Source organism: Pristis pectinata, chromosome 30 (assembly GCF_009764475.1).
Source record: "Pristis pectinata isolate sPriPec2 chromosome 30, sPriPec2.1.pri, whole genome shotgun sequence".
NCBI classification, from domain to species: Eukaryota; Metazoa; Chordata; class Chondrichthyes; order Rhinopristiformes; family Pristidae; genus Pristis; species Pristis pectinata.
In genome coordinates, this window is record NC_067434.1 from 23,122,812 (window position 1) to 23,147,801 (window position 24,990).

The following is a 24,990-nucleotide window of genomic DNA, read 5'->3' on the forward strand; positions in this document are numbered from 1 at the left end:
GTCATTGGGAATCAAGTTTACCTGTTCCAGGAATCACGTGGAAATGCTGAAGTATTTTTCCTTGGACTCCTGTCCCCAATTGTGAAAGTCAGTTGGAGTTGCTCAACAGTAAAGTTATGAACGTCTCTTTCTGCTTTGTTCTCAGTAAAATAAAGGCTGATGTAGATTCTTGGACTAAATGGGGAACCAGGATTATGGGGTAAGGCGGGGAAGTGTAACTGAAATTAGTGATCATATAAACCATGATCTTGCTGAATGACAAGGCTTTGGGGTATGGACCACTCCCATTCCTGGTAATGAAGGAAAAGAAATAGGCATGAAATATCGAGGGAGAAAAGTGCATGAGGTGCAGAAGTCACGAGGGAATGCACTGTAAACGTGTGGTTTGCCAGGTCCTGGTAGCCAGAAGTCTGGTGTTGTGCAGTCCTTGGGATCTCCTTACTGTTCTGCAAGAGTGTGGGGAGTCTACTTTTGGAAGCTGGTGCAATACAGAGAATTTTGTGGTGTGGTGCTGAAGGAGTACTACACTGCCCTTCTGAATGCACAGGTAGCCTGGGATCAAAAACCTCTCTCAATCAATGTAAAACGTGAATTGGTCCATTGTCTCATGGGGAAATGTCAGTACAGGCACATGGTCATCTATGAGTCAGAAATCAAGTCCCATTCCAGAGATGTGCATACAAAGATCTAGGCTGACGCTAAGGTGCAGCATGAGGGAGGGCCACACTGTGGTACTAATGGAGGGCTTCACTGTCAGAGGTGCCAAACTTTAACTGTGTTGTTAAACCAAGGTCTGGCCTATGCTCTGTGGATGTCAGAGCCTGGGGCACTTTCTGAGGAAGAATTTGCAGGACTAAATTGTCGGGCTTCGAGTAGCGAAGATCTCCAGAGGTCAGATGCAGTCCAAAGGTGGCTTAAGGTCTGGTGATGAGGCCAAGGTCAAAGGTGGAGCTGAGAGAGAGTCACCATTTGGTCCTTACAAAGAATCAATCCTGCCGCCAGTAATGGCAATGATGGGTTTGACTTGACGGTGGAGTATTCAAAAATTAATCTGGCTCTCTGTCTCCTCCCTGTCTCTGTCATGACTTTGTTCATCCATTGGGAGGTGGATGTGAGATATTTTGTCAAGGTATTGCAAAGACATTTGCAAAGTGCGAGAGTGAGGTATTGTACTTTGGGAGGTCATATGTAAATGGAAAGCATATAGTAAATGGGGTCAAATTTCATACCTTCCTGGAAGTGGCAACACCACTAGGGTGGTAAAGAAGGTGTAAGACACACCTGCCTTCATCGGTCGGGAAGTTGAGTACGAGTCAGGAAGTCATTTTGCAGCTGTATAAACTTCGGTTAGGCTGCACTTGGAGTAATGTGTGCAGTTCTAAAACTTTATAAAACTTTACTTACAGCACGGTAACAGGACCATCCGGCCCAACGAGTCCGCACCACTGATTTAAACCCACGTTAACTTACCTGTATGTCTTTGGAATGTGGGAGGAAACCAGAGCACCCGGAGGAAACCCACACAGACACGGAGAACGTACAAACTCCTTACAGACAGTGGCCGGAATCGAACCCGGGTTGCTGGCGCTGTAAACCTTATTAAAGATGGTAGATCTGTACATGTATATTGAAACTACGTTCAGGGAAAAGCTTCCAGAAATGCTGTCCCTCTTGTTCTCTGTATGGAAGCTATCTGTTTCCGTGGGTAGGTTCACAGGAAAAGAGCGGTCTTCTTTCCTTGTACATTCTTTTTGTAAGGCCCTTCATTACTTTTACTTCACAGCTATCCTCCAGTGTCTTCGATGTAGACTCTCAAATCTGGTGCGAAGAGCCAGTCTTCGTATCGATAACCGTGAAATTATTGGGTTTGTTCTTTTTTAAAAAAAAACACATGCTCACTCATGCTTTAGGGTACAGAATCTGGTGTATTTGCCCAGCATGGTCTGTATGTTGAAGTTTACTGTCATGGGCAAACGTACCTAGGGTATAAATACCATGAAAATGAGCTTTTTGCAGCAGTAGCACAGTACATTACAAACATAAATTAACATAATTTAACATGAATTCTACATGACTTGCACAACAAAATAAACATAATGATATTAGTGCAAGTTGAGAGAGGGAGGAAAAAAGAAATGTAGTTGGAGATAGTGTTGGGGTTTGTTCAAGAACCTGACAGCAGTGGAGAAGAAGCTGTTGTTGAACCTTGAGGTGTGACTCCAGACTCAGCAATGTGGTTGCTGTTTAACTGCCTCCTCAGTTCAGGGGTAATTAGGGATGGACAATAAACGTGGGAGATGTCCTACGAACAAATTTTGTTTTTTCAGAAAGGTGAACGAGAATTTGCCGAGCTGTAAAGTGCCCGTATTTTGTCAACAGCCACTGTTTCCATTGTTTGTGTTGGTTTGGGCCCAAGCAAAGTTGCCCTTCCCTTTAATGACAGGATCACATCTCTCTTCAAAGGAACACCCCTGCATAAATTGGTCTCAGAGTTGTAATGCACACAACCCAGATATTTTGGCAATATGCCATCAGCATAATGAGTTGTGTCTGTGTAAATAGCAGTTGCTACTTCTACACTTATTGTCCCATTATTTAACACTTTTCCTATCCCTTCCCCTTTCAGATAAGCCATCCAGTCTTTGTAACACTATTCCCTGTATCATCAACCTGAAATACTAACCCTGTTTCTCGCTCTGCAGATGCTGCCTGACCTGCTAAGTATTTGAAGTGTCTTCTGTTTTAATTAACACTTGCAGCATCTGCAGTTTTTTTTTGCTCCTCAGTTACATCACTGATGTTGACAGATGTTTTACTGGCTTTGGTTTAAGGTCCAACAATAACATCTGGTTGACTGACTAAATAACAGATGTTTCAGTTAGAGACTGGGTAAAAAAAAAACAAAATTTGTATCTTTATGATACTTTTCTCAGCTTTGGGACCTGCCAAGCACCTTGTAGTAATTTTATCAACACCAGGCAATTTATGCAAAACAAGCTATCATTGACTGCCTGTGCTTGAGTCTCTGGAGTGGGAATTGGAACCACATCCTTCTGGTTTAGAGGCAGGGTGTGACCACCAAACTGAGATGGACACAGGCAGGAGTCAGCTTTGCACTAAGGTGGCATTGTTAATTGAGGGAATTCACTGAATTAATGGATTTGCTGATCAGTTTGTGAATTATTTAGTGCAGGAGTTCCCACTTATTCTAAATTGCATTAAGCTTTTCTGTATAACTATAAAATTTGTAGTAGTTTTGTTCAGTCAGAATACATGACTGCAGATTGGGTTCCAACATTTTCCTGTGTACCAGCTACAGTAAATCTCTGACTATCCGCTATACGAATGTTTGTAATCCCAATGTTTTGGCATCTGGCTCACCAGGTGATAATTCCTGTGCTGCCTTCTGACACAGTGGGGCCCCAGATTGCTTTAGACTTGAAAGGATTCACTGTGAAATTTATTATAATGCTGTATAATGTCTAAAACATGACAAATGTGTTGAGGTATAAACAGTAATGACATCCAATAGTCTGGAAAATCTGCCAGTCTGGCACCAAATCCTGAGAATGCCAGATTATCAGAATTTTACAGCACCTCCCACTTCATTTGAGCACCAGTTTCATTTGTACCAAACACTCTTGTCTGTGAGTCATTAGGTCGTAGGTTCATGCCCCACTCTGGATTCTTATTCCCACCCCTTCCTGCAATATTGAGGCTGGCATTTTGGAGCAGTGTTGAGGGGATGTGTCACTGCTGGGGTAGGTTCATCTCAGGCCATATTTCCTCAGGGTGGCATGAAAGATCCCACGACCTCAATGTAACCATCATTCTCATTATCACATGGTTGGCTGTGCAAGCTTGATGCATGCAAGTTGGCTTTAAGTGTTTTGAGATTGTAACACATGCTAGAGAAATGTGAACAAATTGCAGTTCAAATATGAGCCTGCCCTGTTTTACTGTGCTTGACTCCCAGGTGAAAACTAGTCTCTTTGACCTAGTTTAGAACCATTACCTAGACACCAGATTGAAGTGTCAATCAGAGGGATACCACACACAGAGGATTACAGTAATGGAAATTTTTGTTCGCCTTTTTAGTAAACCTTTGTACTTTCTTGGATCTAGTTTGCAGCAAGTTATTTCCTCAGTCCTAGACAATGTTGGGGAAATAGTCAGTGACATCCTGGTTTCTGTGTCTTTGAGGAGTAAATAGCAGATCTGGAGCACAGTGCAAACTTATGCAATAGGGGGAGCAGGTTCTAAGTGTGGTTACGGACTTGTTTGTCAATAACGTGCATCTTTCGCGCTTGGTTCACAGATGCCTCTCAGTAGAGGAGAGCTGGTGCAGTAGCAAGAGAGGGACTAGTAGAAATTGGTGAGTAGAGTTAGTTGAGTCCAGGGATGGACCGAAGGGTTATAGTGGTTTCAATTTAATCGTGAGAATGGGGGTAGGTTCGCACTTGGAGAGAGGACCAAATGAGTCTTAAGGCAACTTTGACTCTATTTTGCACCCTCTCAGCTCAGCTCAATGCTCCATTTTGCTGCTTCACATGTGCCTGTGGTTGACCACTACACATTGACCTTTGTCTGCACTGTTCTACCCTGGGTTCCCGGTCTAGAAACATCTCCGTTTCTAATTACATTCAAATCCTGGGCCATCTCTCTGAGTTCCTCCAGTCCTGCAATCCTCCATGAACTCTTGTGTCCCATCACTTCACCTCCTTTCTTTTTCAATCTTTTTTTTATTAGTTTTCAAATTAATACAGATTAATATATCAATGTTTATACCTGTAATACAAAGAGATCAGGAGAACGATCATGACCTGGATAATCGTAAAGAACATTAAAGTATAAAAAATCTGTAGATCCAATGATCTGTTAGTGAATGAATATAATATAAAGGAAAAAGATTTATTATAAAATACAAGAGAAAAAAATTCCCAAAACAATAAGAGAAATTATAAATAATATATCAAACCAAACTAAGCCAAGGGAAAAAAAAATTTTAAAAAAAACTGGACTAAAATTTCTCAATAGAAACAGAGCAATATTATGTCGTCAAATCCGTTCCTCTAAATCGAAAGGTTATTATAAGGCGATCTATGTCATGTGAAAATATTGAATAAATGGACTCCAAACTTCCTCAAATTTAAGCGAAGGATCAACAGTACCACTCCTAATTTTTTCCAAATTTAAACATGATATAGTTTGAGAGAACCATTGAAAAGTAGTAGGGGGTATTGGATCCTTCCACTTAGGCAAAATGGATCGTTTGGCTATTAATGTAACAAAGGCAATCATACGGTTAGCGGAGGCAGATAGATGGCCAGATTCTATCCTTGGTAATCCAAAAATAGCAGTGATGGGATGAGGTTGTAAATCAATCTTCAATACATTTGAAATAATGTTAAAAATATCTTTCCAATATTTTTCCAAAAGAGGACAGGACCAAAACATATGTGTCAAAGAAGCCACATTCGATTTACATCTGTCACATATAGGATTTATATGTTGATAAAAATGAGCTAGCTTATCTTTTAACATATGGGTCCTGTGAACCACCTTAAGCTGTATCAAAGAATGTCTGGCACACATTGAAGGTGTATTAACTAAATGAAGAATTTTCTTCCAAGTCTCTGTAGGTATAGATGTCTGGAGTTCACTTTTCCATTCATTCTTAATTTTGTCCAGTGATTCTGAATGAATTTTCATAATTAAATCATAAATTATTGCTATCAAGCCCTTCTGACAAGGATTAAAGCCAAAAATTTTTTCTGTAATTTCAGTTTTGTAAGGTGTGGGAAAAGACGGTATTGCAGCTTTTAAAAAAATTTGTAATTTGCAAATATCTCAAAAAGTGTGATCTAGGCAAATTGTATTTGTTAGACAGTTGTGCAAAAGATGAAAAACAGTTATCAATGAATAAATCACGAAAACATAGTATTCCCTTCCTTTTCCGTATGGAAAAAGCTGAGTCAACTCTGGATGGATGAAAGAAAAAATTAGATTGAATGGGACTTGATAGATTAAATTTATTCAATCCAAAAAATTTACTCATCACTTCACCTCCACCAATCCTACACAGCTTCCCACTCAACTCTGGTCCTTTATGAATGCACCATCTCGTTTACCCACCAAAAGCAGCCACATCTTCATCTTGCTGTAACCACTGGGATTCCCTACCTAAATCTCTCTGTTTTCTCCTTTTAAGGTGATCCTAAGAATTTTTTCTCGTCTGCTGCTTCAATATCTCCTTCTATGTTGGTGTCAAATTCCATTTAATAACTTCTAATGCCTCTGCAGAGCAATTTCTCCATATCAAAAGACCATATTGTTAATGTTTCCTTTTCCATTCCTTATTTAACCATGCGTGTTCTTTCACGTTAAGGCCCTTGGAACTTTTTTGTTATAATTATGTTCTTTCTTGTTTAATTTTGTATAATTTGTTTTTCATGCGAATGCTATGTGCCTGTGATGCTGCTGCAAGTAAGTTTTTCGTTGCACCTGTGCAGACATGTACTTGTGCATCTGACAATAAACTCGACTTTGACTTTCTGTACCGGCAGTCCTTTCTCCCCACTGGTGTTGTTTTGATTTTTAAGGACTGTGGTGGGCTCAACACACACATCAAGGCCATTTTTGTTGAGTTATTACTTTCTGATCACTTCAGTTCAGTATCTCAATGAAAAAAACCATCTTGGTCTGTGGTTCAGTGGGCATTTCTCTCAGTTTAGAGTCAGATCCCATTCCAGAAACTTGGCTGTGAAGATTCAGACTGGAACTCCAAGAACTGAGGCACCACCAGAGGTAGTGCTCTTGGATGTGACATTAAGCTGTAGCCCCATCTACCCCCTCAGATAGACATAAAAAAAATTCCATTGGTTTCTTTTTGAGAACAGGGAAGTTCTTCCCAGTGGCTTGCCAAAACTCGTTCTTCAGTCAACGTCACAAATGCAGATTATCCGCGCTTTATCACGTTGCTGTTTATGGGAGCTTGTTGTCCATAAATTGGCCAGTGTATTTCCTGCATTGACTATAATTTAGGAGTATCTCATTGGCTTTGCAACGTTTTGGACATGTGAAGGGTTCCATAGCAATCCAAGCCTTTTTAAAATAGTGTGCCTTTGTGTACATGTGGTTATACTGAAACAGCTCTCCGGAGAATCATATCCTGGGACTTCCTGCTCGAGCCTGACAATACAGAAGATCCAAGTGGAATAAGGCTCTAACTCTGCAATGGATTTTTTAGTGAAAGTCTTTACTTGGATTTTCAGGCTTATTTTAGAGCCTGTTCAGACTTAACCGTGGTAAATTGAGGATTAATGAGTAATTAAAATAGATCCTCACAATCCAGTCACGTGATGTAAATAATGTTAACAATGCGAAGCATGAGGTTAGTTGTTTTCTTTGCATTGGTTTGGTGTAGAGTCGGCACAAACCATTGGCGAGTCAAACAGTAAGCACACTGAAACCAGTTAGGCAGGTTATGTTGGTGCCACAGTGAGCTGTCCTCTCGTCTCCTTGGGCAGTCCTTTGGGTTGAGAATGACTCGCTCCCTCTGGAGAGTGGAAGATGTCTGTGGTGCAGGGTCTCCACCTGAAAAGTTAACAGTCCCTTTGCCTCCACAGATGCTGCTCGACCTGCTGAGTTCCTCCAGCAGTTTGTTCTTGGCTACAGATACTGGAATCTGGAGCATCTTGTGTCTCCATGAATCCTTTTAATGTGGGTTAACCGTTAAACACCAGTAACTGCTTGGACTTTAGCAGAATGAGGCCTTGGTCCAAGGGCAAGGGTATCCTTGGAGATCAGGCTTTGATGGACAGTCTTAATGCATTCACATGGACAAAATGCCCCCACACAGTAAGCACATACAGGCTCACTCTGACCTTGGACAAAGACACGAACACGGTTCACAACCTCTCGCTCAACCGCTTCTTCCCCCCCCCCCCCCCCCCCCCCCCCCCCCACCCAACCCTGACCTCAAAATCCAATGAATGAAAGGTGCCCCCTGATCTGTCTGACACTTGTGGGCCTTCCGGTGCAAGAAGCTGTCCGTGACTGAATGTGGCAGACTGACACATCCCAAGGTCCAGGACCATGTGCCGAGGAACACACCGAAGCTTTGCACAGACGGTGCAGAAGCTCGATGAGGAAAGGTCACGGTGTAGAGTGCTTCCACCTTTTGGGGGGGACTGGAACCTGGTGGAAACCTCACACCTGTTTTAAAGCCATGTTGAAAGCAATCTAAGTGTTGTTATATGTCTTGTAATGTGAATGATGTCATATCAATGCACTGCATCATATGGAAATGTTATATTCTAAGCATACTTTAGAATATTAAAAAAATCAAGGGTCAGGCTAATTTGAGGACTACCCCGCTAGTTAACAAGCTACACCAAGCATCCTAACTGACCACCTCAGCTGGTCACAGTGATAAAGACAAAGACCTAATTTTCAATGAAACTGTGTTTTCAATCTCTACTGATTTCTGCCACTGGATTAATTTCTACTCTGCACAATGTACACTGTGGACATTTGTGTGGTAAAGGTGCTTGTGTGTGTGCGTGCCCACGTGGATATGACATTCGTATCTATATGTAAATATGAACATTATGGTGAGATTCATTTTGCTCTTGGGCAAGAAAAAAACAATAGCATTCATTGATCGAACTTGATGATTGGAGGGAGTTTTGTACACACAACAATGCGCACATTCACCTTGCCTCCACCTTCCTCATCTTGGGCCTTAAGTCTTTACCCATAAATTCACCAACCGTGACTCGTTATCCTTCATTATGACATGATTTGCCTTGATAACTAGCAAAGATGGGGTTGAAATTAAACAAGTCCCTACATACAATGCAATAACTACAATAGTTCCTTAGATTCTACCAATGGGGTCAGTGTTTTTGCTCTGTTATCTAACAGTTTAGTGAATGCAGTACACTCATCTAACTTGCATCCTTTATTTTCCTGACCTTTCTGTTTGCCATGGTAACACGTTACCTTAGGCATGCTCTGTCAATGTTAACTGACAGATGTCTGGACTGATTGAAGTTTGGTAAATTCCACAGCTGGAGCCCAGGGCAGTATATTGTTTCACCTACAGATCTGGTACGGCAACTGAGACGGCAAACTGCTTTTGGCCTTTGTTGTGAAGAGGGTTGGAGTTTTATAAATAGGGTTTTTTTTTGCAATTGTACAAGGTGTTGGTGAAACTGGAATACTGCATACAGTTTTGATATCCTCACCTTTATATATAAAAAAATATAAGGTTGGAGGCAGTGGAAAGGAAATTCACTGGGCTAATTCCTGGGAGGAGGGTTGTCCTATCAAGTGAGATTAAGTAGTTTGTGTCTGTATTCCTTGGAGTTTAGAAGAACGAGGGGTGACTTTATTTGAACGTACAAGTTCCTAAGAGGGCTTGACAGGGTGGATGTTGGTGTGTTTTCTCTAGTGGGAGAGTCACAAACAAGGGGACATAAGTACAAGATAAGGGCCCAGTCATTTGAAACTGAGGTATGTAGAAATTTCTTCTCTGAGGGTGGTGAACCTCTGCAGTTCCCTGCCTCAGCAAATGCTGGAAGTTGGATCATAAAAGTGGAGGTGGATAAATGTTTGGTAGGTCGAGAAATAGAAGGGAATGGAGAACTGGCACGGAAGAGGAGTTGAGGTCAGCCATGATCGTGTTACTGGTGGGGCAGGCTTGAAGGGCTCAATGGCCTACTTAAGGATAGAAAATGCTGGAAACACTTAACAGGTCAGGTAGCATCTGTGAAGAGTATTCACGTTGCACATTGATGATCTTTTCATCAGCAACACACAAGATGCTGGAGGAACTCAACGGGTCAGGCAGCATCTGTGGAGGGAAACGGACGGTTAACATTTCGGGTCGAGATCCTTCATCGACTGTCCGTTTCCCTCCATAGATGCTGCCTGACCCACTGAGTTCCTCCAGAGCTTTCTGTGTTGCTTCAGATTCCGTCCTCTATAGTCTCTCGTGTCTCAATCTTGTCATCAGAACCGTTTGCTCCAAAGTGGCAGATTGAAGTATCGTTGCTTAAATTAATGGGATCTTCACATGTAATTAACAATTGCCATTGATCAGCATTTACCAAGGAAACATATGCACGCATCAATTTAGTGCTAACCTTGGGGGTTGCAGGGATTTGGAGAGGGCACAGCATCAGGTTTATTATCACTGACATATGTCGTGAAATTTGTTGTTTTGTGGCAGCAGTACAGTGCAAGACATAAAGATGTAAAAATGACTATAAGTTACAAAAACTAAATAAATAGTGCAAAAGAGGAATAACGAGGTAATGTTCATGCACCGTTCAGAAATCTGATGGTGGAGGGGAAGAAGCTGTTCCTGAAACGTTGAGTGTGGGTCTTCAGGCTCCTGTACCTCCTCCCCGATGGTAGTAACGTGAAGAGGGCATGTTCTGGGTGGTGAGGGTCCTTGATGGTTGCCACTTGCCTGAAAGCACGTACCACCAGGCTCAAGGACAGCTTCTATCCTGCCGTTATGACTATTGAACGGTTCGCTAGTAAAATTAGATGGACTCTTGACCTCACAATCCACCTCGTCATGGCCTTGCACCTTATTGTCTGCCTGCACTGCACTTTCTCTGTAACTGTAACACTTGATTCTGCATTCTGTTATTATTTTCCATTGTACTACCTCAGTGCACTGATGTTGTGAAATGATCTGTACGGATGGCATGCAAAACAAAGTTTTTCACTATCTCAGTACATGTGACAATAATAAACCAATTTACCAGTACTAATTACAGGGTTCATGTGTGCCAAAAAAGTAATTGTGGGGGTGGCCTTCATTGCTGTACCCACTTTCCCCCATCCCATTGTTAAACCTATGATCTCAGTGTGTCCTTTGAGGCTGTTATTTGCTGTTAGTGAGATAGATATTTGCTCCGTGTGTGTGTATATGTATACACACACAAGTGCATAAGCTTGCGGTTATCTTCACATCATTGTATATAAGTGGTAAATTCTTACACTGACTGGCCATATTTGCTTTTGCTGATGAAAAGTTCCACCCTGTAAAAGCACGTTCTCTGTACAAAGAAGCCAACTGAGTTGTCTCTGTGAGGCAGCTTTAATCCAGATTTTGCCAGTCCTTATCCTGCTCTGTAGGAAAATCTCAAGTTTGGTTCTACCATCGGGCAGGAGGTGCAGAAGCCTGAAGTCCCACACCACCAGGTTCAAGAACAGCTACTTCCCTTCAACCATTCCGTTCTTGAACCAACCGGCACAACCCTAATCACTACAGTTTTGCAACACCATGATGACTTTGCACTAAGACAGACATTTTTTCTTGTTTTAATTGTGTTCGTATAATTGATGTTTTTCTTGTGAATGCTGCTTATCTGATGCTATGTGCCTGTGATGCTGCTGCAAGTAAGTTTTTCATTGCACCTGTGCACACATGGACTTGTGCATCTGACAATAAACTCAACTTTGAAATCTTTGAATTTTATTGGCTGCGAATTGTCTTCCAATCCTCTCCACTTTGAACGTCTTTAACCAGGACCCAACATCTTGCTCCATCCATTTTTGGGACAAAATAAATTGTCACTCAATTATCCAAAAATGGGTGCAATTTTTTATTCCAAGGTCACTTTGTTATGTGTAGAGTGAAGTGAAGGAAGGTCACTGAGTGCACTCTAGTCCTCTGCTACGACACCAGATGGAGGATTGGAATAAGGCGGCATAATGGCACAGTTGGTAGAGCTGCTGCCTCACAGCTCCAGTGACCTGGGTTCAATCCTGACCTTGGATGCTGTCTGTGTGGAGTTTGCACGTTCTCCCTGTGACCAAGTGGCTTTCCTCCGGGTGCTCCGGTTTCCTCCCATGCCCTAGAGATGTATAGTTGGAAGGTTAACTGGCCGCCGTAAGTTGCTTCTAGTTTTTAGGTGAGTGGTAGAATCTGGGGAGAATAAAATGAGATAGGTGGAAAAATGAGTGCTTGATGGTCAGCCTGGACTTGATGGGCTGAAGGGCCTGTTTCCTTGCTGTATGGCTCCGTGACTCTATGATGTTGTAAACAATTTGTTTTGTTTGGTGGGTTTCTTTTATGTTGCTGCCATATCAGCTGTCAGACTGAGCAAGGCCTCTGAAAGAACATCCTTTATTGAAGGCCGTGACTCTCAACTGAACCCCAGTGTCTTGGTACAACAACATATCAGAGTCATGACACGTGGTGGGGTCAAGCCGCATCAGTGGGGAGCGAAAGAGCTGGAGGCCCAAGAGACTTGAGACACTGGAATCCAAAGCAAAAAATAAACTGCTAGAGGAACTCAGCAGGTCAGTTAGCAGCTGTGGAGGGAGATGGACAGTCAATGTTTCGGGTCGAGTTCTTCTGGTGAAAGACCTTTCATCAGAACTGGCAAAGTGAGAAATTGAAGCAAGGGGAAGTTTGACACATTTTAAGTTGCAGAGAGGGGTTGTGGGGGTGTAGAGAGAGGGGATGTCTGTGATGGGCTGCAAACCAGTTGTCAAGGTAACAATTACTTTAAGAACCAGCAGCTGGAATAAAAATGATACAGAGCCGAGCTTCCAACAACGGTGAAAGGAGCCTTTATTTTTCCCCCCAGACATAGTTAAACACAGTATTAAGTTCTGAAGGATGTAAGGTGCCTCATTGGAAGATGAGGTGCTGTTCCTTGAGTTTATTCAGGATTTCCTTGGAGCAACATTGGGGACCAAAGGAGAGAGGTCAGGTCGGGAGTTTCTTTTCCATTCTTATGATGATGCCCTGACTGAACTCGTTGACTTATTTCCCTCCCCACTAATGTTCCTTGAGCTACTGAGTACATCAAGCCTTCTGTTTTTTTTTGGATTTCTGACATTGGATTTCTGACATCTTCAGATTTTGCTCCACCTTGTAGTTCCACATTGCTCGAAATGCAACAAAATGTCACAAGGCACTTTGCAAGACTGTTATCAAATAAATTTGGCAAGGAATCACACTGGAATATCAGGAGCGATGACCATAATCCTGGCCAAAGCAATAAGTGTTGAGCCTCAGTGGAAAGGGTCCAGAGAGGGAGCAGTTTAGGACACTAATTCCCAGTTAAGGGGAGTGTGTAAGAGATGAGAACTGCAAGGGCTGTAGAGCTGGGGTAGATAGAGTAGGAGAGGTGAGACCGTGAGGGGGATTTAAACACATACCAATGCCAGTGTTAACTGTGAATTGCTGACTGCAAGTCACAGGGTACAGGTGGTTGATGAGAGGCACTTGGTGTGAGTTGGGAACCAGGCAGCAGAGTTTTTTGGGTTTAGGGTGGAGGAGCCAGGTGAGCAGTGTTAAGGTGTTGAATCCAAAGGTAAGGAAAGCTTGGATGAGGGTTTAGGCAGTGGTCAAGCTGATGATGGTGATGAGTGATGATGCAATGACAGATACTGGTGGTCCTAACGATGGGACTGTCAAACTGCCAGATGAAGAAGCTAAAGCTTCTTTTAGAAACTTTGCTGCTCTCTGATCATTGCCAAAGTTTCTCTGATCTTGTTCACTTTCCAACCAAGTCCCTCTGCCGTGCTCTTTCTGTTTCAGGTATGATCCCTGGCTCTCTCTTCTGAGTCAGAAGGTTGTGGAATCGGGAACTGCAGTGGTTTGAGCACAAAAGCCAATATGTGATGCCGATGTGTTTTGGGAATACTAACGAGGCTAGGAAATGCAGCATGAATGGCCAGGAACTAGGGAGTATTGAGGAACAGGGACCTTGGTGTACAAGTCCAAAGATCCTTGAAGGTAGCAGTGCAAGTACATAATGTGGTTCAGAAGGTATAAGGGATACTGGCTTCCATTAGTTGGGGCATTGAAGACGAGCAGGGAGGTCATGCTCCAACTTTATAACAACACCTTGGTCAGACCTCAGCTGGAGCACAGTGTGCAGTTCTGGCCTCCAAAGTACAAGAAGGATGTGATAGTGCTACAGAGGAGATTCACCAGCATGTTGCCTGGGATGGAGTGTTTTAGTTATGAGGAGAGACTGACTAGGCTGGGTCTGTTCTCCCTGAAGTGGAGGAGGTTAAGAGGAGATGTGACTGAAGTATGTAAAATTAAGGGGTATAGATAGGGAACCTTTCTCCGTATCAGAGGTAGATAAAACTGGGGAACACAGGATAAGGGGAAGAGATTTATAGGGGATCTGAGGGGGACCTTTCTCACACAGTGGGGAGAACCTGGAATACACTGGTGGAGAGAGTGGTGGAAGCAGAGTCACTGGCAGTATTTAAAAAGTGTTTAGAACATAGAACGTTACAGCACAGTACAGGCCCTCTGGCCCACGATGTTGTGCTGACATTTTATCCTGCTCTATCTATCTAACCCTTCCCTCCCACATAGCCCTCCATTTCTCTATCATTCACATGTCTATCTAAGAGTCTCTTGAATGTCACTAATGTATCTGCCCCCTCAACCTCTGCTGGCCCAGTGTTCCACACACCCACCGCTCTGCATTTTTAAAAAAAAAACTTATCCCTGACATCCCGCTTGTACCTTCCTTTAGCTGGGCATTGAATTGCTGAGGCATAGAAGGCTACGGGCCAAGTATTGGAACATGGGACTAGTAAGGATGTGTACTGTTGGCTGAATGGCCTATTTCTATGCTGTTTGACTCCCGGCAGTACTGAAGGAAGGCACTATTGTTAGAGATGCTGTTTCTGGGATGAACTGAAAACTGAAGCCCTGCTTCCTTCTGGGTGGAGCAGCAGCTTACACTGCACTCGTTCAAGGAGAGCTGGGGAGTTCTACCTCTGGTCCAGGCCAATATTAACTTCAAAGACCAGCTTGGAACAGATCTTCTGGTGATTCTCTGTTTGTGAGAGCTTGCTGTGCTGAGTTACTGTTGTGTTTCCATCCTTGGATTAGTAAATGTAGCTTCATTTGCTTCAGAGTGACGTTGAGAAAGATGCTTCAAAAATGCAGGTTCGTTTTTAATTGCAGATGTTTATACTGAAACCCGTGTGGTCAAGTAGAACATTTAAAAATGCAAATGTATTTTTCTTTACAGATTTAGAAGATGAGCTATCCAGGATATCCGCCAGCTTCGGGAGGTTATCCCCCCGCACCTGGGGGTTATCCTCCCGCACCAGGGGCATACCCACCGGCACCAGGAGGATATCCACCGGTACCAGGTACTTCTAAAGACTGCACCGTTTCTTGAGGGGGAAGGTCTCCGACAGGGTTGACGGGGCTTCCTTTCTGAGATCTGCTCCATTAAACCCTGCCTGGAGCACAAGGACTTAAATGTGGAATGTAGAACAGTACAGCACAGGAACAGGCCCTTCGGCCCACAATCTCTGTGCCGGCCAGGATGCTAAATTAAACTGTCTCCACGTGATCCAGATCCCTCCATTCCCTGCCTGTTCATGCACCTGTCTAAGTGCCCCTTAAATGGCACTATCTTGTCTGCCTCCACTACCACCCCTGGCAGCCTATTCCAGGTACCCACCGCTCTCTGTGTAAAATAAAACTTGTCCCGCACACCTCCTTTAAACTCTCCCCCTCTCACCTTTTAAAGCTAGGTCCTCTAGTATTTGACATTTCTACCCTGGGCATAGAGTCACACTGCATGGGAACGAGGTCCTCAACCCACTATTTCCACGCCAACCACTGAGCACTCGGTTGCCCCAGTCTGTTTTTCTTCAACTTCATCCTCCCCCTTCCAATCCTCCCTGTCTTCAGGCTTCTGTACCTCCTCCATGACGGTAGTAACGTGAAGAGGGCATGTTCCAGGTGGTGAGGGTCCTTAATGATGGATGCCACCGCCTTGAGGCACCATGTCTTGAAGATGCCCTCGATGGCGGGGAGGGTTGTGCCCGTGATGGAGCTGGCTAAGTCTACAACCCTCTGCAGGCTCTTTCGATCCTGCGCATTGGAGCCTCCGTACCAGGCGGTAATGCAACCAGTCAGAATGCTCTCCACCGTACTTCTGCAGAAATTTGCAAGAGTCTTTGGTGACGTACCAAATCTCCTCAAACTGTTAATGAAGTAGAGCCGCTGGTGTGACTTCTTTGTGATTGCATCAATGTGTTGGGCCCAAGATAGATCCTGTGAAATGTTGACACCCAGGAATTCGAAGCTGCTCACCCTTTCCACTGCTGACCCCTCAATAAGGACTGGTGTGTGTTCTCCCGACTTCCCCTTCCTGAAGCCCACAATCAGTTCCTTGGGCTTGCTGACGTTGAGTGCGAGGTTGTTGTGACACCACTCAACAAGCTGAGCTGGAGTTTGAAGCAAAGAAGGAGGAATTCAGCAGGTCAGGCAGCATCTGTAGAGGGAAATGGACAGTCGACGTTTCGGATCGAGACCCTGCACCAGTCCAGATGAGGGGTCTTGACCCGATATGTCATCTGCCCACTTCCCTCTACAGATGCTGCCTGACCTGCTGAGTTCCTCTCAGCAGCTCGTTTTTTGTGCCTATTCTAACTCAGTTGTTCAACTTGTCCACTTCCCAAGTGTCCAAACCCATCGTAGTTCCAGACTTGTGTCTGCCCTGGTTTTAAAAACCTGTTTAGCAGGCCAACTTTTAAAGAACTTGCACATACAAACATAGAAGCAGGAGATTCAGCCCTTTGCTCTAACTCTGCCAAATGCCTTCTTCACCACCCTGTCTACCTGTGAAGCCGCTTTCAGAGGACCATGTACTCCCAGGTCCCTCTGTTCTACAACATTCCCCAGGGCCCTACCGTTCACTGTGAAAGTCCTACCCTGGTTTGACTTCCTGAAATCAACACATCTTCTAAGCTTGAGGGTGTCAGCCCAGTCTGTATAATCTCTCTGCCTGTCCCAATGTACATAAAAATAGATCGCTCTGAAATAGCCACAGCCGCCAAACTCCACCTTCCCTGCCCCCACCAAGGAGCAGCGGACACCACCCAGTCTGGGACTGAATTACTTACACCCTCATTCATTAAGACTTCAGCTCTCTGGTTTCTCCCGACTTCAGTGTATTCTCTTGAATAATTTTCTAAAGTGCTCTTCATCCTTAAAAACTGAGTGCCTACGTAGTCATTTGTTCCACTGCTGAAGCAAATGTTTGTCTTTTGATAGTTTTAATTGGATACTACGAGAACATGTCCTTTTTACATCAGTGCTGTGAATCAAGTTATTTCTGTCTTTCGATTAGTCCCTTGAGGACGGGTTACTTCTGAGAAATTAGCATGTTTGGATTGGAGAATTTCCTGATAGGGGAATTTGTTTTCAGTCACCATCATTAATATGATGCCCCACCCCAAAATTCGACTCCTTCAATGTCATTGGAATTACAGACACAACGCAGCACACAGGCTGTTGCACTGCATGTCCAGATTGAATGACCGAGACCACATTTCTCTTCCCCACTCAAGCCAAGCTATTAAAAGGCAATTGGATGGGTTTACATGATTGAAATACTGCACTCTTTAAAAAGGTCCCAGGGATATGAATACACGGCACGCATTGCTCATGTCTCCTGTCTGTGTCTGTGTGTGTGTGCGTACATTGCAGTGGACTTTCTTAGTAGCTCAAAGCCACTGAGCAAACGTATTTTGCAGGCTTTCTGTGTGTTTTGTACTTTAAGAAATCAGATAGCGAGGATGCCAGCTCTGATCCTGACTCTCCCAGCACTCCCTGTTCAAATATCTGCAGAATGCAGTAAGACCATCCAGGCGAGAGTCTCTGGTGTGTCTCCTGCTACAGTGTATTCTATTCAACCTCTCTGTGACATCCCACATTATGAGCTAACTCATTCCCCATTATTTATTTTGAATTCCACTTCTTCAAATATCCTATTTTCAGCAACCAAACATCACTACACATACCTTAATTCCTCTTTCAGTCTCTCCCTGTCCCAGTCCTGCATGAGGTGTCAGAACCTTAGTTGTTTTAACATTGAAATTTGGAACCTACAGATTAAACCCTTCTGTCACTTTGATCTTGCCTTTTGATCTTTTCCAATAGCGTCACAACTTGGTATCCATCCTCGGCCTCTGGTTCTTCGGGAAGTCCTGTTACATGAAACATGCAATATAAATGATGTAAAATGCTGTTTAATCCGTACATGGGGATATTTATGTTCACTGGAACAGACAGGGAGGAGTTCGATCTTGTCTAAAAGGTGGCCCCTTCAACAAATGCCCTCAAACTCTTTTGCCTTCCAACAATGCCACTCTAAAGCAGTGAGACCCTCCGAAAATGCTACACAAGAATGTAAGAAAATAGGAGCAGGAGTAGGTCAATTGGTCCCTCAAGCCTGCTCTGCCACTCAATATGATCATGGCTGATCTGCCCCAGACCTCAGCTCCTCTTCTGTGTCAGTTCCCATCGCCTCAATTCCCTGATCTTTGGATAAATGTCTCTGTTCCTCTTCAGTTGCCCCCAGTGATCCAGCTTCCAATACAATATTGTATTATTTGGATTATTGTGCAGAGCTTTAACTCTGGTGTTACATTTGCCACATTTTTGAGATCCTTCCTGCCTCCTGATACTGAATTTGCAAAGCTGCCAAATGAACTGAGATTGTTCCACTGGTATCTGCAGGAAGAACCTGTAAATCTGGTGTTGTATCTACCACAGTTTTGAGCAGTTCACAGCAAACTCTGATGTTTTAAAAAAAAATCCAAGGGAATAGGTCCTGTCTGTAAAGTGAAACTAAAACCTGTCCCCTTTAGGTTTTAATTGGTGATGAGCAATTTATCAGAATAAGTGACCAACGGGGATTAATCTTTTACTTATGGGGTGTTAATTTAACATTGCCTGGTATGTAGGCAAGGCCTGGGGAGCCACTGGGGAAATCCAAGTTACTGTCCATCTTTTGATGTGATTATGATAGAACCTAGGTGTACAGGGACCAGCAAACTGATTGCTTAACTCCCATCCCCTTAACCCAGATCCTGACATCACCCAATCCACAAGTTTGATATGTCAGCTCTGTTTGAGACCATGGCTACAATTGTGATCAGTTTGTTCTTAGATTTAAACAATGCTTTTTGCTTCTTGTGTGATTTCAGGTAGTAATCCCTGGGCTGTCAATCCTGCTCCACCTGTTGGAATGGATGTACTTGCCAACATTCAAGGACAGCTCAATCCCTCCTATCTTGAAGGAATGGTAAGTGCTCTTAGTAAATGTGTTCTGACTGGCACTGTGATACAGACCCAGGTTCATTAAGAATCTTGTTGTAATTATCAACCCTACAAACAGAAATGTTTTCTCCACAACTACCCTCTGCATTCTAGCTTTTAAAGGCGAACTAGATGAATTTTTTGTCCCTACTGTAGCACGTACAGAATGCTAACGTTAGCGTAACGCTATTACAGCGCCAGCGACCTGGGTTCATTCCCGGCTGCTGTCTGTAAGGAGTTTGTACGTTCTCCCTGTGTCTGTGTGGGGGTGCTCCTGTTTCCTCTCACATTCTAAAGACATAGAGGTTAGGAAGTTGTAGGCATGCTATGTTGGTCCCGGAAGCATGGTGACACTCGTGGGCTACCCCCAGAACACTACGCAAAGATGCATTTCACTCTGTCTCGATGTACGTGTGACTAATAAGGACATCTTATCTTCCAGAGCTGGAAGGTGGGATTAGCTCTTTCTCAACAGGCACAGACGTGTTAAATTGAATGGCCTTCCCTTGCTTTGTGAATTGGAATATTTTTTCCCGCGGATCTGTGACTCCAGACTTTACTCTTCCCGTGTTGATCAATGTGGGTGAGCAATGCAGATTGCCCGGGTAGTCAGTGCAGAACCCTGGGCAGCCACATTTGCACAAAGCCTTTCATCTTGATCAGCAAGTGCATCAAAGGTTACGGGGAGAAGGCAGGAGAACAGGGTTGAGAGGGAAAAATAAATCGGCTGTGATCGAATGGTGGAGCAGACTCAGTGGGTCAAATGGCCTCATTCTGGTCCTATGTCTTATGGCCTTATGACCTTCAGCTGATGATTGTGCATCTTCAGTTTGATCTTGGAAAGGCCGAGTGGCAAAAGCTGCCAAGAAAAGGGATCAAAAGAAATTCAGAAGTAAAGTTTGCGTCTGATTACCACCGAACAGGGTGTTACGCAGCCAGTCCTGTGCGTTCGCGTGGGGATGACGGTGCTTTCTCTCACAATTCCAGGCTCTTCCAAATCAGCTTCCCTTCCGGGTTGATCCCAAACTTTTCCTTCGGAACAGTTTGATGGAAAAAATCAAGGTTCATCCTACTTTCTCCTTCAGTACTGGTAGTCACATGATGCAATAATAACATGGAAACATAGAACAGTACAGCACAGAACAGACCCTTCAGCCCACAATGTTGTGCCGACATAGCTAATCCCTTCTACCTACAGAATGCCCATATCCCTCTATTTTTCTCTCACTCATGTGCCCATCCAAGCCCCATCTTAAAAGCCCCCAATGAATTTGCCTCCACCACCCTCTCAGGCAACGCATTCCAGGCATCCACCACTCTCTGAGTAAAAAAAAATGTACCCCTCACGTCTGTTCTGAACTTACCCCCTCTCACCTTAAATGCATGCCCTCTGGTATTGGATTGCTCAATAACGGGAAATCATTCTGTCTGTCCATCTCCAGCAGACATCAGGTGAGCAAAACCCTTGTTGAGAGACTAGGAAACCATTGGCCCAAGGTTGCTCAGAAGGACTTATCATTTTGCAACTCACTCTTGTACTGCGCACCAAGAGGTTATTCATTGGGGCAGTGCAGTGGTGCTGCAGGTACAGCTGCTGTCTCACAGCTCCAGTGACCCCAGTTCAATCCTGACCTCCGGTGCTGTCTATGTGGAGTTTGCACATTCTCCCTGTGACTGCGTGGGTTTCCCTCTGGATGCTCTGGTTTCCTCCCACATGCCAAGGACCTGCTTGTTGATAATTGGTGACTGTAAATGACACAGTGTAAATAGACAGCAGCAGGGTTGTTGGAGGAGGGTGATGTTAATGGGTAATAAATGTGAGAGAATAGGTCACGGAAATAAGTGGGGAGGTAGGATTGCCCTGAGAGCCAACATAGATTTGATGGGCTGAATGGCCTCTCCTACATATGGAAATATGAAAGGAGCCGATCTAAATTGTACTTGAATGGACCAGTACTATCTGCTGCCATCATTTCCCTTGATTGGGGGCTGTTTCTAAAGCCTTTTGCCAGGGACTATTTGTTTACTGTAATAACTTCTCCACAGGTTAGGCACCTTCATTCAATAACTGTGTGTGTCTTTCTGTTTCTCCTGTCCTGAAGCATCTTATTGTGATCAAATATATCTTGTCCCTTTTAGATGCAGCAAATACGTCACCTCTAATATTTCCTTTATAGGTGAGTCAGAGAGTAACATGCAAAAGAAATCACACAGGCAGTTCAACACCAAGGGAGTGCAGTATTGTGCTGCTTTTGTTCTTAAACTCTGCAAGTCGTTCTGACTAATTTCTGTATTTCCAGTACACAGGCACCACATAGGACCAGCAACTTAGCATTGTTGTGAATCACTCCTCATACGAGTATTGTAAGCTTGCTTGTGAAGGGTAGAGGGGCTGGTAGAGGTAGAAAGAGAGGGAGGAGGAAGGGATGGAGGGGTCTGGGAGAATGGGTTCAGCACCATGTGGTGAGAGAGGAGGCTGAGGAAGAGCATGTGAATTTATGTCCATCTGTTTGGTTTGAATGTGAGCGGGTGTTGTTGTGGTTTGTGTTGGACATGGATGTGTGTCTCTGGTTCTCAGTGTCTACACTGGTGAAACCAAGGGTAGATTGGGCGTCCATTCTCCGAGCACCTGTGCTCTGCCCACAACAGCCACCTCGAACCTTAAGTTGCATGCCGTTTTAACTCTCCTTCCCACCCCCACACTGACCCGTCTGTCCTCTGCCTTCCCCATTGCTATGGAGAGGCCAAATCCAGATTGGAAGAACACCTCATATTCGCTTGGGTAGCTTACAAACCCAGTGGTACAATCACTGAATTTTCCAATTGCAGGTAACCCACACTGCCAGCGCTCTCCTCCCACACACACTCACCCATCTACCTACTTTTCTTCTTCCCTTGTTCATCCTCTTAACACCCAAATTTTTTTTTCTGCCCATCGTCCCCTCTGCATATTGTTCCACCTATCACCTGCCAGTCTCTATCCCACCCCCTACAGAATGCTATATACTGCCAATCTCTCCTGTCCCCTCTCAGACTTCATGCAGGGTCTCGACCCAAAACATCGACTTGCACTTTTTGCCTCTACAGATGCTACTTGACCCGCTGAGTTCTTCCAGTGTCTGTCGTTGTTCTATGCTCCAATATCTGCAGTCTCTTTTGTCTTGGACCTCCATGCCATCAGACCAAGGCTTCACTCTGTCGAGACCTTGTGGTAACAGGCATGCAGAGCCTCCTGTCCCTAATTTAGTGGAACAAAGATACAATACGTAGATGGGTCCAGTATTGCAGAGGGAATGAGGCATAAATGTGGGACAGTCTTGCTAGGAATGTACAGGGTGAGTCCACACCTTGGAGTACCACACACACTTCTGATCCCCTCACTTAAGGAGGCATCGACTTGCATTGAGAGCAGTTCACTAGGTTGATTCCTGGAATGAAGGGGTTGCCTTATGAGGGAAGGTTGAACACATTGGGCCAATGCTCATTGGAGTCCAGAAGTGTGAGGAGTGATTTTATTGAAAGATATGAGTGGGTTTGATGGGATGGTTGCTGAGAGGACATCCCCTGAGGTAGCAGAATGTAAAATTTGGGACATTGTTTCAGATTAAAGGATCACCCATTTAAGATGGAAATGAAGAGGATTTTCTTTTCCTAGAATCCTCAATTTTGGAATTCTCTTCTCCAGAGAACTGTGGAGCTTATTGCATTGAATATGTTTGGGATGGAGAGAAACAGAATTTTGGACTCTCGGGGATTAGATGGGAGTGTCGCCCATTATTGGTGCCAGCAACCACACCACAACTCACCCAGCCCTTGTGTAAATTTTCTAAAAAAAAAAATTCTAGTTGGTTCAGCCTGGGGTGATTTGGATTTGACTCTTATCGAGCCTACCCAGGGACACCAAATGTTGTGAATTTAATGCAGCATATGATAAACATATCAGACGATGACTTCACCTGATAACTATATTTCTTTGCTAACCGTGATTTGTTTCAAACAACTCAAAGATTAACAATATAGTTTCAAACCATTTCCTAACTCATTTAAAACAAAAATTACTGCTGGAGGAACTTGAGGCATCAGGCAGCATCTGTGGAGGGAAATGGACAGTTGACGAGTTGGGTTTAGACCCCTCATCTGGACGTGCTATAAGTTATTATCATGCACAAGCAAATATTCAAACATCCCCACATCAACCAAAACTCCCAACAGCTTCCAAGATTTCTCCCATTCCAGACTCTGATCTATGATAGGACTTGGATTATGTGACCTGTTTGTTGTATAGTTCCAGGAAATGTGGCCCACTCTAAAACAATTCAAACCTCTCCTTCCAGCACCACCCTTTATTTCCATTCCATGCTCCACTAATGTCTGCAGTTTGTGTGTTGAGGGTTATATTCTGCCATGGTTTCTATCTGGCCTGACTGGTGGCTGCCTCTACTTTCTGACCTTTCTTCTGGTCTATGTCCCCAGCCTGTAACACTATCATGGAGCAGGTGGATCCCACTGCTTTCCCAAGTCATCGTTATACCCTGCCTTTGTGTGACAGCACACACAAATCCTCTCTGCATGCTGAGTTGCTGTTTTAGTGCCTCAATCTCCCATTGACATTTGGAATGATTTCCACCCCCCACCCCTTCCCTCTCAGCCTGATTATTATTTTTATGGAGGACACTTACTGTTGCTCACTAATCATTACATTTAGAACATTGAACAGTGCAGCACAGGAACAGGTCCTACTGCCCATGATGTCTGTGCCAAACACTATACAGAATTCAACTAAATCTCTTCTGCCTGTACATGATCCATTTCCCTCTATACCCTGCATATTCATGTGTCTAACAGCCTCTGAAGCACCACTATTGTATCTGCTTCCACCAGTCCCCCTGGCAACATATTCTAGGCACCCACCACTCTCTGTAAAAACAAAAACTTGTCCCGCACATCTCCTTTAAACTTTCTCCCTCTCACCTTAAATGCATGTCCTCCAGTATTTGACATTTCTACCCTGGGGAAAAAGATTCTGGCTCTCCACTGGTCTACTTTGACCTCTAGTTTTTTAAATTTTGTCCTCCAATTTCCTTTGTCATCGGCAGTTGTTTTCCTCGACTCTCAAGTTGAGCCTGTAATGGACTCAAATGCAAAACGTTCATCTCTCCTGCTCCCACCAAGATTTATGTTTTAAATTTTCATTCATGCATTTTCCTACACTTTTTCGGTTCCCTAATCTGCTTCTCTTTAACTTCCAATTCCCTTGGCACATGTGCAACTATGGTTGGTTTGCTTAATTCATTGGCTCTTTTGCTTAAGGAACAGTAAGCCTACTCCTGTTCTTGTCCTATTAATCCTATCATAGTGGTATCTATTGTTGAGGGTGGGTGTGGGTTGGGTGCACAATGTGAAATGAAAGTGAGCTATCTAAGACTGTGCAACTACAGTTGAAGACCAACATCTGGCTTAAGTAGTTCTTGTGAAGAGATTTTGGGGAATGAATGGATATGAGGGTTGGGAGGAAGTTGGGCTTAAGATCAACCATGATTTATTGAGGGTGGAGCAGGCTTAAAGAGCTGCATGGTTCGCTCTGCTTCTCTTATTTTGCCATGAGATTCCAAAAGCTATCCCATGCTGTGAACATGTTTGGCTCAAGATTCTGAGGGACGCAATTTCCAATCTGACAGGAGTCCCTAAGTTGAAGAAATCTGCTACCTTGCAGTACTGAACAGAATACTCGTTAGCACAGTTCAAAGTACAACTGGGGCTTCATGCCAGGTGATCTAACATCACTTCATGAGCTCCAGAAGAATTGTGTCCCCAACAGCATTGATGGATGAAAGCAATTTTAAGGACTCCAGGAGATTATC

At 43.9% G+C, this 24,990-nt stretch overlaps 1 protein-coding gene across 1 annotated transcript in view; it reads left to right on the top strand.

Annotated features, from left to right (window-relative positions):
* LOC127584651 (annexin A4-like) overlaps positions 1-24,990 on the top strand; it is a 95,214-nt gene that overhangs the window by 17,224 nt on the left and 53,000 nt on the right. The window contains exons 2-3 of the mRNA XM_052041494.1: positions 15,039-15,162; positions 19,018-19,115. Of these exons, the coding sequence (XP_051897454.1) occupies positions 15,048-15,162; positions 19,018-19,115 (213 nt within the window). The 5' untranslated portion in view covers positions 15,039-15,047. The remainder of the gene's footprint in view (positions 1-15,038; positions 15,163-19,017; positions 19,116-24,990) is intronic.